The sequence below is a fragment of the Nannospalax galili genome, unplaced genomic scaffold (assembly GCF_000622305.1).
Source record: "Nannospalax galili isolate Female #2095 unplaced genomic scaffold, S.galili_v1.0 scaffold290, whole genome shotgun sequence".
Taxonomy (NCBI): domain Eukaryota; kingdom Metazoa; phylum Chordata; class Mammalia; order Rodentia; family Spalacidae; genus Nannospalax; species Nannospalax galili.
In genome coordinates this window covers 6,620,122-6,637,926 of record NW_008331486.1, presented here as the reverse complement: position 1 = coordinate 6,637,926, position 17,805 = coordinate 6,620,122, and the positions used below count along the sequence as shown (strand labels likewise).

General features: G+C 45.6%; 1 protein-coding gene across 14 annotated transcripts in view; it reads left to right on the top strand.

The window, feature by feature from the left end:
* Fubp3 (far upstream element binding protein 3) overlaps positions 1 to 17,805 on the top strand; it is a 57,574-nt gene that overhangs the window by 10,429 nt on the left and 29,340 nt on the right. For all 14 annotated transcript variants that reach the window (XM_029560114.1, XM_008825774.3, XM_029560123.1 and 11 more), the window contains exon 2: positions 8,305 to 8,410. In XM_029560114.1, coding sequence (XP_029415974.1) covers positions 8,305 to 8,410 — 106 coding nt within the window. The remainder of the gene's footprint in view (positions 1 to 8,304; positions 8,411 to 17,805) is intronic.

The following is a 17,805-nucleotide window of genomic DNA, read 5'->3' as shown; positions in this document are numbered from 1 at the left end:
TGCTCTTAACCACTGAGCTATCTCTTTAACTCCAGTGCTCTGATTCTTGAAGGGGTTGTTAATAGACTTCTGTGTTCTGTTTTATTTCAGTAAAAGGTTGAAGTGGATAGTTCTGATTCCCAGTGTTATGTGCCTGGCATTGATCAACATATTCATCACATTGTTACCCTTACCAGCAATCCCAGCCGACTGGCTCCAGAGCTCATAGTAATGAGCAGGGTTTTCTTTATAAGGCCACTGATGACAGCATGAAGCCCTGGCAGGTGCCTGGTAGGATGCAGCCCATCTGAATCTGATGTACTGTCCTCGATAATGTACCTTGGGGCTGGGATGCAGGATCAGGATGTGACCCTGTGAATTGTGACTCCAGACCCTGGCATTGGGGCCCAACCATTAGGTCTGTGGCTCTGGCCACAGTTTTCTGCTGGCACAAAGAGCAGAGAGTGCCATCCAGCCACATAGAATCTCAGGCAGGGCAACTCTGCTCCTGAAGCACACAGGTTGCAGGGATGCCAGCTGGACTCTGGGTTCTGCAGGAGTCCAGAGAGTCAACAGCTATATAGAGTGGCACGGACAGTGCAGGCAACTGCCTAGCATTCGGGTGGCTCTGCCTATTGGTAAGGATGAGCTAGTAGATGTCCAGTTTTCCATCTGGGTACAGGGTGAGCTATGGTAATGATGAAACCTGTCATCAAAGAGTTGTAGTCTTGACATGTGCATTAGGGTGACTTACTGCCGAGTGTCCTAAACATTAGTGATTTGGTATACCTCCTTTATGGTTTTTGCAGTATCAGTGGAGTCTTAATATACTGTTTAATTATTATTGTTTTGTTGTATTTTAGGCAGTAGGGTCTCACTATGTAACCCTGGGTGGCCTTCAACTTGATCCCAAGTGTTGAGATTATAGGACTATATCACCATATCCAGGTTAAAATATTTTCTGTTACTTTGTTTGGGTTTTTGAGATGGGGTCTTAGCTGTAACCCAGGCTGGCTGGCCAGCCTTTTATTTGTGGCGTGGCAGTTCTCCTGCCTCAGTGTTCTGGGTGCTCAGATTATAGTCATGAGCTGCCTACCATACTCAGTAATTTAAAATAGTTTTTAATATTTTATTTTTAAATTTTATGTGTATGAGTGTATTGCCTGCCTGTGTGTAAGTGTACTGGTGTCCTGCAAAGTCTGTGGAGGTCAGAAGAGGGTATTGGATTTATATCCCCTGGAACTGGAGTTAGGATGGTTGTCAGCTGCCATGTGGGTGCTGGGAATCGAATCTGGGTTCTCTGCAAGAGCAGCCTGGTCTCTTAACTGCTGAGCCGTCTCTCCAGCCTCTTAAAATGTTTTTAAAAGGGAAGCACATCAACATCCCAAGTGGGAAACTTTGCCACATACAGGATATAAATAGCAACAGTGAAGCTGGGCATGGTGGTGCACATCTTTAATCTCTGTACTCAAGAGGCAGAGGCAGGTAGATCTCTGTGAGATCAAGGGCAGCCTGGTCTACATGAGTTCCAGGCCAGGGAAGTTCCCTGGGGCTACAGGGAAATCCTGTCTAAAACGAACAAATAAAACAGTGAATGTGTAAGTTTGAAATCAGTGATCCTCAAACCTCACACAGTAGCCTTGGGTACTCTTTGGAGAAAACACAAAAAAACCCTTGAGGGTCTTAACTTAGGTCACATACATATTTGGAAGTACTGGCTTGGAAACAGGACTCCTTTTGTGTTTGTGTGTGTATGGGTGCATGTGCCTCTCTGTGCATGCACAGTCCAGAAGGGAATGTCAGATGCCCTGCTCTCACTCTCCGTCCTATCCTTTTGAGACAGGGTCTCTCACTGAATCTGGAGGTAGGCTGTCTGACCAGCAAGCCCCAGAGGTGCTCCTGTCTCTGCTCCCTACAGCACTGGGATTATAGGCATGCATGGCTACACCTAGCTTTTTACATGGTGCTGAAGATTTGAACTCAGGTCCTCATGCTTGCACACACAACACTCTTACCCACTAAGCCATCCTCCCAGCCATAAACCAGGACTCTTGACTGATTTCTTGGTGTGGTGTTCCTTTCCCCCATGTTGCTGCTAGTTTTGGCAGTAGAGGACAAATGTCTATGGTGTGGCTTACTCATCTATCACTGCTTAAAATAACACGGATAGTGAGATAATCCATTTCTCTCCCTCCAAAAGAGAAAAATGACCCGTGTGGTAGAAATCACCAGCAGAATTCCCTTTATGTTAAGCTCAGAGATAAGGACTGGAGTGGCTCAGGGAGGTCCAACCTGGCTCCTGTGACCCTCCTTCCTGTACCATCTGAACAGAGGACCCAACCTCACTTAACCTTGGGCAGCAGCCACCTGGGCGATCAGTCAGGATTGGAAGCATCACCTGAGTGTGCACTGGAGGTCACCTGGTAATTGTGCACAGTGGAGGTTTAAATACCGCTGTTTCTGAGAGGGTGACTTTAGGCTGTTCACTCAGCTCCTGCCAGCCTGCTTTTCTCAGTGACCTAGAGAACGATTGTAGGAATGTGTTACACTTAGAGTTTCTTATTTATTGGACATTTCAAACCATTTCCTAGAATCAGGTGGTATTCATATGGTAAAGGGATACATTGTTTCTTTATGCCATATTGTCATGACAATTAATATAAATGAAGTCATACATTATAACATTGAACACATATCTAACATTTGTGTGGCCAGGATTCATGCTCAGTCTGCTTACAACACTCTGTGTGTGTGTGTGTGTGTGTGTGTGTGTGTGTGTGTGTGTGAATGTGGATTTGTTTATAGTTGTTTTTGAGGCAGAGTCTCTACGGGCTGGGGATGTAGCTGGGTGATAGACCACTCACCTAGCATGTAGGAGGCATCATGCATTTGATCCTCAGGGTTGAAAACAAAACAAAAAAAATACAAACAGGGTCTCCCTATGTAATCCAGGTTGACCTCCAATTTTTGATCCTCCTGCCTACATTTTTTTAGATGTTAAATGTTGTGCTTTGCTTTTATTTTAAAGATTTATTTTAATTATGTGTATATGTATGTCTGTAAGTGGAGCTGTGCATGTGTGTGCAATCCCCACAGAAGCCAGAGGTGTTGGAGCCCCATCTAGCTGGAGTTACTGGCAAGTTGTGAGCAGCCTGATGTGAGTGCTGGAAACAGGAGTCCTCTGCAAGAGCATTACATGATCTTAATCTGAGTCAGCTCCCCAGCCCCTGTTTTTGTTTATATGTATATTTTATTATTACTGTATTTCTTACTTTATGTGTATGAGTGTATGTCTCCATTTACATAGGTACACCCATGTCATGCAATGCCCGCGGAGGTCAGAAGAGGGCATCAGATCCCCGGGAACTGGAGTTACACACAGTAGTTAGCTGCCATGTCAGTGCTAGGTTGAGTGTCCTGGCTCCAGTGACCATCTCTCTAGCCCCTGTTTTTTGTTGTTTGTTGCTTTTTTGTTGTTTGTTTTTGAGACAGTCTCCTCAGCTGACCTGGAACTTACTATGTAGACCAAACTGGCCTGGATCTCACAGAGATCGGCTTACCTCTGCCTCCCAAGTGTTGGGATTAAAAGCCTGGGACACCAGGACCAGCTGTTTCTGTTTTGTTTTGTTTGTTCTTTTTTTTTTTGGCCTTTTTGAGACAGGGACTCCCTATAGCCCCACCTGACCTGTAACTCACTATATAGACCAGGCTGGCCTTGAATTCAGAGATCCGCCTGCCTCTGCCTCCCAAGTGATGGGACTAAAGGCGTGTACCACTAGCCCAGCTGTTTCTATTTTCTTGAGACAGGGTTTCACATTGTAGCCAGACTGGCCTCCCAACAGCTGTGGCAGTTCTGCCTCAGCCTCCTAAGTGTTAGAATTAAGGCTGAGCCACCACACTAGGCTGTAGCCTGTATTTTCAACTACTGCCCTACACTACTCCTTTCCTAGTGGAATTTTCCCAGATTATAGACAGCTGAAATGATCATGAATTAAGAACAGATAGCAGAGGGCTAGATAGATGACTTAGTGGTTAAGAGTAGGGGCAGCCCTTGCAGAAGACCTGACCTTGGTTCGATTCCCAGCACCCACACGGCAGCTATGAACCATGCTTAACTCTAGTTCCAGGGGAATCCAATGCCCTCTTCTGACTTACGTGGCATTACATGACATGGTGCACTCACATACATGTAGGCAATATACTCATATACATAAAATAAAAGCAATAAATAAAATATTTTAAAAAAGCACCGACTGCTTTGCAGAAGACCTGGGGTCAATTCCCATCACCCACATGACAGCTAACAACCATCCATAATTCCAGTTCCAGGGGATCTAACACCATCTTCTGACCTTGGGCATTATATGACATGGGTGCACATATATACATGCAGACAATACATTCATACACATAAAATAAAAATATCTTTTTAAAAAGAACAGATAGCAGGAGCCTGGAGTGATGTCTTGGTTTAAGAGCACTGACTGCTCCTGCAGAGGACCTCACTTCAGTTCCCAGCACCCATATGGTAACTAACCAGACCTCTTCTGACCTCCACGGCCATTGCATATTTGTGGTGTATTCACATACATGCAGACCAAATACTTAGACACATAAAAAAGAATAAATAAAAATTTTTGAAAGAACAAATAGGAAACCAGGTATGGTGTCCCACACCTTTAACCCCAGCACTACAGAGGCAGAAGCAGGCAGATCTCTGTGAATTCCAGGCCAGCTGGGCCTACAGGGAGACCCTGTCTCAAAAAGAGTAAGAAAAAAAGAAGAAAAAAAAAAACCAGGAAAACCTCAGTTATGTTGTAGAAGGATACTTGCTGGTTAGCTAAAATTAGTAACAGATAACCGTTGTAATGCCTGTAACTTCCCAACATCTGTGAAGACTGACCTTCAGCCCTGTGTAGAACTGTGTTAGGAAGGAGGGTGGGTGTGGTGGGGCACACCTGTAATCCCAGCACTCAGGAGGAAGGGGCAGGAATTCAGTGTAGACTATATTGTGAGTTTCAGGCTATCCTGGGCTACATGAGACTGAGATCTGCAGTGGCCAGGTGTGGTGATGTATACCTCCAGTCCTAGCACTACAGAGGCTGAGACAGACCTTGGCTCAAGTGAAGAAAAATATAGAAATGAAGGTGTCATCCAGAGAAAGCAGGAGTGACACAGCAGAAGCAGGAGCTGTGCCTGGTCCTGTCTGCATAGTGGCCATGCCTGGGCGGTCCACATCGTGGACTCCGCCTAAGGTTGTCACTCCTTCCCCTCTTTGTTTGGGGGTCATTTTAAAAAATATTATTTTTATTTTTTGTGTATGAGAGTATTGCCTACATGTGCGTAAGTGCACCCATGTTGTGTAGTGCCCAAGGAGGTCAGATCCCTGGAGTTATGGAACTGGAGTTATGGATGGATGTTAGCTGCCATGTGGGTGCTGGGAATCAAACCCAGCTCCTGCAAGAGCAATCGGTGCTCTTAAGCACTGAGCCATCTTTGCAGTCCCTGGGGGTCATTTTTTTATTTAAATTTTTTTATGACGATTTGTGTGTGTCCGTGTCTGTGTCCGTGTGTCCGTGTCTGTGTGTTGTGAGCCACGTGTGTGTAAGTACCCATAGACACCAGAAGAGGGATTGGATCCCCTAGAGCTGGAGTTACAGGTGGTTGTGAGCTGCCTGACATGGGTGCTGGGAACTAAACACTGGTCCTCTGGAAGAGCAGTCAGATGCTCTTATTGCTGAGCCACTTCTCCCTGGAGTCATTTTTCAAAAGGATTACATATTCTTATTTGCTTGTGTTTAGTAGAGGTTAGAGGACACTTGTGGAGTCAGCTTTCTTCTGCTTTATGTGGATTCTGGGGATTGCATTTAGGTTGTCGGGCTTTTGTGGCAGACATTTTTACCTCTGAGCCATCTTGCCAGCCTGTTTGGGGTCATTTTTATTATGATCTGGGAATGTTTAGGGGTGTTCTTAAAATTCAGCTGGTCCAGAGCCAGGCATGTCGTTCTGCTTGTAATCCCAGCACTCAGAAGTCCCATGCAGGAGGGGAACCCTTAGTTTGGGGCCAGCCAGGCTATAGATCAGGCTCTTGTCCAAAAAAAAAAGAAAGACCCCTCCCCCAATAAGTTGGCATGTTGTTTCCCTAGTGAGTGAGGACTTCTCTGAAACCAGGGTCCTTGCCTGATACTCTAGGCCCTGGGCAGTGCTCCCGCCTCTTGGAACATAGCTAGGTCCTCTGTGCTCACATTGGCCTCTCTCTGGCTCATACATACCAAACCTGGTCCTGCATCAACCTTGGTTTATGTGTCACTTCTGACGAAGGACTTGCTTCAGATTTTCCCTTGGCCAGCTCCTCATCTCCACACGGGGGCATCACTGACCTCCCTCCTTAAAGCAGCTCTCCTGAACCCCCTCCAAGTTACCATCGTCCTGAAGTCTGTGACCAGCTGAGATGAACAGCTTACTGATTACCAGGTGAACTCCTGCTCCTCAGGCTGCTGACTCCAAGAGAGTAGGGTCAGGTCTCAGGAGGTAGAGGCAGGAGGTTTGTGAGTTAGAGGCTAGGGTTGGTCCTGTCCTGTCCTCTCCTGTCCTGTCCTCTCCTGTCCTCTACAATAGCCCCAGTGCTTGGAACAGAGCCAGATCTTCCTAGTAGTTGAAGTTCCTTTGTTAACAGTGTCTTGTCTTCTTGTCTCTTCAAACATAATGAAGGAAATGGGATTACAACCTGGGGAGCTTATACAGAGAAAGGAGAGGTTTGCCCCACACCTACCACTAGTGTCTGGAGGAGCGGAAACCACCATCACCAGACTCTGGATACTGGTGTTTCAGATCCGGTGTTTGATTTTCAGGTTCATGGTTGTCTTTGGTTGTTTGTGGAAAGTTTAGTTGTCTTTATTCTTTACAAGAATCCTCGGGCTTCTTCTCTGTTTTGGACTATCTCAGAACCACCAAAGATGCAGTGAATATGCTAGGTGCTCCTTGGTTCCCCGATGTTAAGCTTAACTGAGGGACTGACATCAAGAGCAGTTATAAATATTCCATTGCTTAAGTGGGAGTTAATTTCCGAAGCTCATGCTTGATTTCCTCATGAGAACAAAGTGGGTATGTAAGAAATTCTGTACTATTGGTTTCTGGAGGAAATCAAAAAGCGATGTGTACTCAGTATTGCTACTTGTTTTAACAGCTGACATAGTCCTTGAGTATCTCTCCTTTAATTGGTGGAGGAATCCTTCTAAGGTGTTTGGATACTTTCATTGAGGAGAAAAACTACCATTTTAATGTCTCCCTAGGTCACATGGTTACTTTATAAGGCATTAAAATTTTTTTTCTAGTGTTTCTAAAAAAATATTTTACGCTGGGTGTGGTGGCACACGCCTTTAATCCCAGCACTCGGGAGGCAGAGGCAGGCAGATCTCTGAGTTCAAGGCCAGCCTGGTCTACATAGTGAGTTCCAGGACAGCTGGGGCTTCAAAGAGACCCTGTCTCAAAAAAACCAAAAAAAAATTTTTTTCATTTACTATTTTTATTTTATGTGTATGAATGTATTGCCTACATGTATATAAGTGCACCCATGTCATACAATGCCTGCGGAGGTAGGAAGAGGGCGTCAAATCCCCACCATGTAACCCAGACTATCCTACAACTTGGGGACATCTTCCTGCCTCAGCCTCCCAAGTATAGGGATTACAGGTGTATTCTACCATATTGTTTGCCAAAGTTCTCCATATTATCTGCCAGTGCTGTTTTCTATGGCCCATGGCTGTGATCCCAGCAGTGGGAGGTGAAGGCAAGGGGATCAGGAGTTCAGGGGTAGCCCCAGCTCCATAAAATCCTGTGTTAGAAAAAAAAAAAATTTTTTTTTTTTTTTCGGTGTTCTTGAGACAGGGTCTCCCTGTAGCGTTAGCTGGCCTGGAGCTCGCTATGTAGACCAGGCTGGCCTTGATCTCATAGAGATCCGCCTGCCTCTGCTTGGGACTAACGGCGTGCGCCGCCACACCCAGCCTGAAAAAAATTTTAAGATGTGGTATAGGTATGCATATTAAGTGACTGCTTAAAATACTAATTTGCTTATGGAAGACACATTTGGCAAATTAATTTCTAAAGCAAGCAGACCAGAGAAAATTCAAGAAGTAAAAATGTTTGTCCTGTCATTTGTTTTATAAGCTAGGGGAAAAAAGTGTGTGTCTTGTTAGTAACAGTGGCTTACACTGATCTAAGGTGGGGGAGAAATGGGAAACAGCTCCTTAAAGAAAACGCTTGTCTTTCTTCCCAGAACACAGCTATGATTTGTTACTAAGTATTTAACTCTGATTCTCTCTGTAGATTGCTGCTAAAATTGATTCAATTCCTCACTTGAATAATTCCACACCCCTAGTGGACCCCTCTGTATATGGGTACGGAGTACAGAAGCGGCCCCTGGATGATGGAGGTAAGTTGCTGGGAACGTCTTGCCTTTCAGATAGCCGTGCACCTGCCAGTTATGTGGAATGTGTGTCAGCCTTCCTGACAGCAGAGCTGTTAGAGGACTGCTGGAGGGAAGTATTTAAGATGATTTTTCTGAGCAATTCACCAGCATTTGAGTTCCCATTTGCCTTGATAATACAGGAATCTTTTCAGCTGGGCTCCCAGGTAAAGACTTGGCCCCTTGGTAGTAATTTGACCCATTTGAGAATTGTGTTTGATTTAGTCCTCCGTCCTTCCAATACTTGCATGGGAATTGAAGTTTCCACTTCTCCTACGAAGCACTAAGATTATGTGCATGGCCCTGAGGAAGCCGTGGTTGAGTCTTAACCTCCAAAAAAGGGAAGAGGGGTGGTGACTTTTCCACAGCCTCTGCCAGCTCTCACTACCCCAGTTGTGATTGGCCTGGGCTTTTGTTGTTTGTTTTTAATTAACTTTTTAAAATCAGAATGTATTATTATTTATACAAAATACTGGACATTCTGAGATTTTTATGTATGTGTGTTGCATCTCCCTCTCTTACCCCTGATTTCTCTCATCTTTCCTAATCGTCCCCATCTACTTTCATGTGTGACAGGCTCTTTCTAGAAGCATCCATTTTTCATTCATTCATTTATTATATTGTCAGTTTATACTCCCAACTCCGTCTCCAAAGAAATTTGAAGACGCTCAGAAGTGCCTGTCACCAGTGCTTCTGCCCTGTGGGCCAGACGGATTTGTGCAGAGTTCACACTTGCTTTGTCTGAGCAGAGCACACTTGAGGTGGTGACGTGTGTGACGTCACAGGTAGGATTTGCATGTAGCTAGTGGACTGTGTCTTCTCTGCTGATTTAGGTGTCCATCTGTGTACACAGCCACACAATCCACTTGTATCTAGATACTGTTGTATCTTGTTGAATGGAAAGAAAAAACTCAAGGTTTAAAGAACATTGTATATTGTATAATCGTTTCCCTAAAAAGTGCGTGTTTTCATACATATAGGAAAATTTTAATTCAGTGTGTCTGATTTCTCCAGTGTCTTTGGAAATTCTAGAAGAGACAGCCACTATTGTTAGCTGTGGAAGTTTTTTTGTGTTTTTTGTCTTTAGAGTAATTGTCTGAACTCAATGAGCGTATAAGGGATAGTGCTCTTTAAGGGTGAACATTTTTGTCTATTTAAAAAACTGTTCCTAAGCTGGCAGCTCAGCTGGTAAAAGCTGCCAAGTCTAACTACCTTAGTTCAATCCCTGGGACCCACATGGTGGAAGGAAAGAACTGACTCCTGCTTGTCCTCTGACCATGACACACATGCACTCTCACACAGAATAAGTTTTTTTAAAAAACCTGTTCAGCTGGGCATGGTGGCGTACGCCTTTAATCCGAGCACTCGGGAGGCAGAGGTAGGCGGATCTCTGTGAGTTCAAAGGCCAGCCTGGTCTACATAGTGAGTTCCAGGACAGCTGGGGCTACAGGGAAACCCTGTCTCAAAAAGACCAAAAAAACAAAAAAAAAACTTGTTCGTGATAATGCAGAAAATCCACCTCAGGGACGTTGAAACTAAGATTTCAACCATTCAGTCTCCTAAATGGTCCCGTGCTCTCTCTGTATCTAGTGTCAGGAATTTTGTAGACAAGATATGACTGGGTATGTTAAGGGCATTTTTACCCGAGCAGAGAGCTGTGATGCAAAGTAACCTCTTTACCTTCCAAGGCTTTGTGCTTTGGTTGCTCCTGTGGGATATCAGTATAAAAATAGAACAGAATTGTCTGACTCTCAGAACAGATCTCCTTAATGGACTGTGTCTCTGTGGCCTGTGTTTCCAGAAATTAGAATCAATACACTTCACAACTTACTCAGTCCTTTCTAGCAAGTCATCCTGTTTTCACCTGAACTGTGGAGCTGAAATGTGAAAACTTGGGTACACTGTCATTTGAGTTGGGAACACCCAAATATTTTCAAATTAAACCTTCTAGCACTGTGTAGACATTTTCTTCCCATTTGAAAGACTCCAGTAAAGGCTCTGAATTTATCAATTAAAGGCACAGGATAGCAGACAGGTGTTGGTCATGAGGGAAGACCAGAGTCTCACTTAAAATCCCAAGTTTTTATTATATTGTATGTTTTTATTTTTATTTGTATATGGGTTTGTATGCACACCATGTGATATGGATGCCTGCAGAAGCCAGAAGACGGCATCAGATCCCTTGGAGCTGGAGTTAATAGGCAATTGTGAGCTGTCCGGTGTAGGTGCTGGGAACTGAAGTTGGCTACTCTGGAAGAGCAGCAAGTGTCCATAATCACTGAGCATCTCTCCAGCCTGATATTTTGTGTATTCTCACTTCCTTTTTGAGACAAGGTCTCATGTAGCACATGTAGCATGCACTGGTCTTGGAGGTGCTGTATAGCCAAGAACAACCTTGAATCCTAGTTCTGCCCTCTGCTTCCCAAGTACTGGGATTACAGGATGCCTCACCTTGTTTCCTTCTTCACCTCTTTTTGACATGCATAATTTTTTTCACATCTACCTTTTGGAGAGTAGGTCCTTGTAAACAGAATATGAGTGTGGTTCTTCCTTTCCTTCTATGTAGTGTGGCTTTGAACCTCTCCTATCTCTCTGACTTTGTCCAACCCGTAAATGCCGCTCTGAGAATCATGTCCATGCTTCTCCTCAGCACACCCTTTCCCCAGTTCCATTTGTTAGGTGACTTTCCCTGGGGAGACTTGAACACAAGTCTATTCTTCCCAGATAACAGCACCAGCAATAGACGAAAGAAATGATTCTACCTATGTCTAGCTTGGTGAACTGATAAGTGCGTTGAGTTTGCTTGTAGGAACATGGGCACCTTGGGGCACTGAAGAATGGTCTCCCTCCTTGTGGCCCGAATTCTCTCTAGGTCTCCTTCACAGTTAGACAAAGCATATAATATATTTTATGTGTATTTATTAACTTACAAAGGAATGAGTACCCAGTGCCTAGCCCCGCACCTCAGGGACTCGGAGCCCACCTTATCAGACCACACCACGCCCATAGTCCCCTGCTAGCATTTGTTCACACCTCCGCGGCCAGCGATCTCGCCCCAGGTCCACAGGGAGTCAGTCCATTCTGTCTTTGAGTTGCTGCGCTGGCTGCGAGTTTCCTACACCATCAAGCTCTACTGGCAGCTCTTGGCTTCCGTCCCAAGATGGCGCCCAGCTTCCCTTCCTACTTCCCGCTCGTGTCAGGCCCTGCGCATTGGAGGAACCAGCCAATTGCATTGGAGGAACCAGCCAATCGGGAGACCCTCCACCCCTTTCCTCTGCTCTTACAGTCTTTCCACCAATCTTCCGCTAAAGTCCCTGAGCCTTGGAGGGGTGATAGATGTAGGGTGAGCTCTCTTGTATCATGGTGAGATAGTGGCTTCTTGGGCCTCCCCATTAGTCGTCTTTAGGCCGTGGCCACTGATCTATCTCAGTGGTGTTTTTCTTACTATAAAGACAAATGGAAGGAAGTAGACACATTTAAACAAACATGAATGTAAATACAAATGCTTAGACAATATCCCAGTGGGTGTATTATACTCATTAAACAATATACTTATGATGGCTTCTCCACTAGGGCCTGTAGCCTTTCTCAACAAAAGGCGTTGGCCTGGCCTACAGCACCAGATGTGTCTTCCAACCCGAGGAGCGGGCCTTATCCAATTAGAAATTTGTCAGTTGTACGTATGTGGTTGAGCCATTACTGCACTTGCAGGTATTGCTTGGCATGTCCATAGTGTGCAGCATGCGGGGTCCATCGTTGAGTAGACTTATAGGGGATCCTTTCTTCCCCAACCATCTGTATAGAGTCTTCTGGCAATATGAACGTCATCCATCCAGTGGCACAGAGGGATTTTTTTTTTTTTTTGGCTTAGTCTCAGTTCCATCTCTTCTTCTTCTCTTGCGCTCACAACATGCAGTGTCCTCAGCACCATGGCCTTACCAACCTTTCTGGTGTACAACCAACATTGATGGCAATAGCCTTGGTGAATTGGAGGACCTCAAGGGTCTCTCTCTGACCAATAGCTCATAGGGGGGCAACCTACCCCTGATACTGTAGATTTTCTTAACAGTTGTCTATAGCTGACCTTTGCTTCTTCAGGAATCTTTCAAATGGGTTTCACATCTGTAAAACATTCAAAGGAACGTTAACATTAAATATTAAATCACTCATAGACAAGGTCTCATAAAGCTTGGAAAGGTTTTGTCTACTCGTATTAACTATTTTCTCCATAGATCTTTGTTAGGTACCATAGCATGGGTATGAGGCATTAATTTGGTTAGCTCATTACCATTTTTAGTTATCCCTTTGGATTCTTTTATTCTTGATACACTTACAGGTGTTAGCTCCAGTTACCTGACCCTGCACTGGGCTAAGGAGGCAGAGGGCTTCTCCTGTCCCTGCTGCACTTGTTGGTTCCCTAGGTCAGACAGGCTCTGGGTATGCCTCCTGACTGTAGCCACATCTGTCATCTTCCCATTGACCATACCAGGTTGCTGGGTGAGAACTTGGTGGGAAAACCTGCTTTCATCAAAGGGCTTATTTAAGCCATTAAAACCCATACCATTCTCGAGGTCCCAGTTGAATTAAGCTTTCTTTCATATCTCTGGTGAACACAGTCTCATCTGACCCAGTGAACTGGACACCATATACTGCTTTTCTCATACCTAGTTCTCTCAGTAATGCCTGCCCCTCCTTTATAGTCCTCCAGCCCCTGCTAATCATGTTAGTCTCCCTTGGTGACAACCATGTATCTTTAATGCCTTCAACCAGCCATCTCATTAAGGACTGCTCCCCCCTGCATTGGCCTAGGTTGAACAGCCTATATCATAAGGATGGATGGGTGGTTATATAACTCAGCTGTGAAGCTTCTGAAGGACTTAGACTGACATCATTTGCTCCCATATCCCGTACTCTCAGAAGCCACATGCTTGCTTGCTTGTAAGTTTTTCCTAGCTTCAACACTTCCAGCATGGACTATTTCCGAGCTATAGTACAGTTAGCTTTTTTTCCCCTTTTTACTATTATCTGTCTTTTTCTCTGAGTCCTTGAACTTTACATAAGTCAAAGTGTCTGCCTTTCTCTCTCTCCAGCTCTGCACCTGGGTCTTCCAGTGCAGCCTTTTCAGCTTCTCCTGCCTGGGGCACATCTTTTATGATGCAAAGTGGCCGCTCTCTTTCTCCAGGTACTTCCTTTGAGTCTAGAGAAGGTAAAAAATTTCCTAACCTTTGGGTAACTTTTAACAAATCTTCACATACCCGCAACATAGCCCCACATTACAACATAGCTGTGGCCCCCCCGCTTTTGCGTGGCTGGCCTCTTTTTAGTAACCTGTTGCAAAAACCACGTCAGCACTGCTATCAGCGCTCTTCTAAAGCTCATTCTCAGTTTTGTCATATCCTGCCGACTACACCAATTCTGTGGCCCCGAATTCTCCCTGGGTCTCCTTCGTGATTAGACAAGCCTCCAAGGCCGGCGATCTCACCCAGGTCCACAGGGGGTCAGTCCATTCTGTCTTTGAGTTGCTGCGCTGGCTTCGAGTTTCCTACACCATCACGCTCTACCTGCGGCTCCTGGCTTCCATCCCAAGATGGCTCCTGGCTTCCCTTCCTAGTTCCTGCTCATGTCGGGCCCCGCCCATTGGAGGAACCAGCCAATCGGGAGATATTCCTGAACAATTGCTAACTGCTTATGTATCTTAGGGAAGGGGCAGAGCCTTGTGCCTTGTGAGCCTGTCCCTATTCTGTGAGGGAATATTAGTGGCCTCCGTGATGGGGCTCATGTGGTTAATCACAGCTGCTCTAATTTTTAAGAGGGGTCAAGGCCATATCATGCCCCAAAGACAGAGTTTTGCAACATCCTTCCTTAGTGTAGGTAAGGTGATACGAGGGTCAAGTCAAAGACTGAGGATTGAGAACCCCAAGGAAACAAGGTAAGGAGCCTAGGAGGGACAGGCTGATTTCATGCAGGTAACAACTTTTGGCAGAGGCTCTGTGTCTTAGGTCTGCCAGCTACTATGTGACTCCGGGCCAGTTCTTAGCATTTCTGAGCCTCTATTTTCTCACTTGTAAGATAGACCTAATAGAGCTTGCCTAGCATGCTGGGTCCAATCCCTAGCATTGTGGGGAATAGAGAGGCAGCTCATAAAACCTGTCATAAGATTGGCTGTGGGGACTTATCAGGATGTTTTTAAGATAACTGAAATTGTAGCACTTGACTAGTGAGCTTGAGGCCCTAAGTTCAGTCCACTGCCAATAACAGAACAAAAAAAACTGTATTTAAACTTTGAAACATATTCACAATGTGATCCTGTTTCTATCAGAGCTAGTTAGTGTACACATGAAAACACAGTAACTGAAGTAAACTCTTACTGTGCAGTATATTTTGTTTCCTTTTTGAGAAAGCCATGTTAATTTCGTGTCCATGCTTAAATGAAATGCAGCTTAGTGCTATAAATTCTGCAGCAGCTGATTCCTGTTCTGTTAGTGTCACTCTGTTGCTTCTTGGGTCAGGCCTTAGCTTAGCAGGCATACTGGCGGAGGGGTGCAGTTCCTGATACATTCTTTCCCTGGAGACTGACTAATCAGCCAGCTTTCTGTTTTCCTCACTGGACTCTTAAGCTTCTGGGGGGCACAGATTACCAGTTACTGTTTTGTCCCAAGGACCTGTCAGTGTCCCAACACTTATCGCCTCAACTTGTAAGGATGAAGAATAAAGTATTACAGATTAGGGGGTTGCAGCTCAGTGTAGAGCCTGGGTTCCATCCTTGGCACCTACAAAGTAAAGGATGCTGAATGCCCCAAGATCATGGCAGATCTCTCTATGGAGAGTGCTAGTGTCATTATCTCCCCTTAGGGCAATGCAGGTGCTCCAAATGAGGAGGCATCTGGCTGCTGATGCTGCTGGTCTTCCAACTCGTTAACAAGCAGGAATGACATGGACACAAACTTGAATTTATTCTGGTTTTTTTGGTTGTTGTTTGGGTGTTTGGTTGGTGACAAAGTCTCGTGTGACCCAGAATGGTCTAGAACTCAGTAGCTAAGGATGACCTTAAACTCCTGATTCTCTTGCTTCTGTCTCTCTGTTAATTGAAGAACAGGCCTGTGCTTGGCTCATCTTCACTTTTTGTTATTCTAATTGAGTTTGAGAGAAAGGACCTGGCAGGCAGCTACCTGAATGTAGATGCGGGAAAGGGAGAGAGAAAAAGCTCCTGTGTTCCCTGAATGAAGAGTGGCCAGGCCAGTGTGGGAACAGGGGCTGACTTCAGAGTGAGAAAGCCCAACCCTAGCATGCCTAGCATTCTGGCCAGGACCCAAAGAAAGGGATAGGGAAGGGAAAAGGGAGAATTACTGTTTTTGCCCAGGACTCAGAAAAGTGGGCAGAATTAGCATTGAAGATCTGAAAACTAACTGTTCTTACCACATAGACTAGCCTAGAACCGTCAATTCTTCTGTCTCTACCTCTCTACTCTTACTTTTCAAAAATAATTGGACCGGAGAGGTGGCTCAGCTGTTAAGAGCACTGGCTGCTCTTGCAGAGGACCCGGGTTCAAGTCCCAACACCCACATGGTAGCTAACAACCATCTGTAACTCCAGGGGATCCAACTCCCTTTTCTGGCCCCCAAGGTCATTACACACACAGGTGCACTTACATACAGGCAAAACAGACATATAAACTTTTCATCTTTTTTGAGAAAGGGTCTCCCTGTAGCCCCAGCTGACCTGGAACTCACTATGTAGACCAGGCAGACCTGCCTCTACCTCCTGAGTGCTGGGATTAAAGGCATGTGCCACCACACCTGGCATAAAAATAAATTTTAAAAAAAATGTTTTAAAAGTTAAGTAGTTGGCAAATTAAGTAACAGATTCCGTGCCCGAGGCCTTTCAGCTGAGCTCAGCTAGCAGTGCTCTGTGGTGTGGAGGAGGAGTTGCTCTGCAGGACACGGGAAGCCTTTGTGCCCCACCCCACCCCAGCCAGCCACCTGGGTATCACTGGCCTTAACTGGGGCTGGGAAAGCACTGGTCACAGAAGAGACGGGACCAAAGAGGGCCACAGGGAAGGTTATTGGAATTTGAAGACGGGGCTGAGGCAGTAGCTCAGTAAAGCGCTTGCCATGGAAGCGTGGACACCTGCGCTCTGAGCCCCAGGATCCATGGAAAGCCCAACTTGGTCTGTTGGTGTTGAGTGCAATCCCAGCATTCTTCATGAGGTGGGAATAGAGACGGGGGCTCTCTTGTAGCTCAAAGGCCAGCTAGCCCTCAGTACACAGTGGTGAACAGGAGACCTGTAAGCAAGTGGACAGCAAGGACTGACACCCGAAGTTGTCCTCTGATCTCTGTGTGTGCCTGCACTCTCACACATGAGCACGTGGACTCACACATAGACACGATGCACACAGATTACAACATCTGAAAGGGAAATTGGTTTTTTGCTAAACATAGAAATTCTTACTTTCTGCTGGAGCCTCTTAGCTGCCATTGCTCAGCAGCCTTTGAGCTGAGCGTGGGACTTGTCAGGGGAGGCAGGTGATTATTAAAGTTGCTGCCTGTTATAAAATTGGGTTTGTTGCCCAGTAATACTTTGTTAGCATTTCTTTTGGGGGAGGGTATGAAGGCTTTTTCCCCCTCTTCATGGGATGTCTGATACTATGCTTTTTTTTTAAGATTATTATTGAAAATAGTAGGTATTGCTCTTCAGAAAGGCTATCTTACTTTGTCAGCTGCCTCTTGGCTATGAGAAGTTCGTTTTCCCTCCTCAGCCCAGGCAATCTTCCATTGTGCAGTGCACAGGGTCAAGGAGAGCCGTCTGTACATTCAGGAGTGCTAGAATTGAGCTACGGGGACGCGGGAAGGAGGATGAAGCCCTTCAACTAGTGCGCGCCATTACTGTGAAATAGAACTGATTTTATTCAGCCCTGCTCCTTTTTTACAGTAACACAGCTATAGTTGTGATTAAATTGAGCTTGATGGACGTTCCCGCCTTCCTTAGTGTGGCCCTCCTCACAGGAGGATGGAGGGGACTAGAGCTGGCCATGTCAGTTGGGTCTGTAGTTCCTGAGCCCCTTCTCACTGTGGCTTCCATTTTGGGGCACGAAACAGGAAAGTCTCCTAAGAGAAGAAGCATGGAGCCACTCTAGTATAGCTGGTGTGGGGAAGAGCGAAACGATTTGGACTCCTTGGCCTTCCTGAGTGAAGCCCAGCACTGATTTGGTGGAACCTGGCTTTGCTCCAGGTGCTGTGATCTCGAAGCCTGTGTATTTGAGGGTGATGGTGTGTGCCGGGCTGTGACTGGGCTTTCAGAGCACTTTCACAAAGCATGGAGGCAGTTGGTGAGAGATGGTACTGGTGACATACACTTTGCCAAC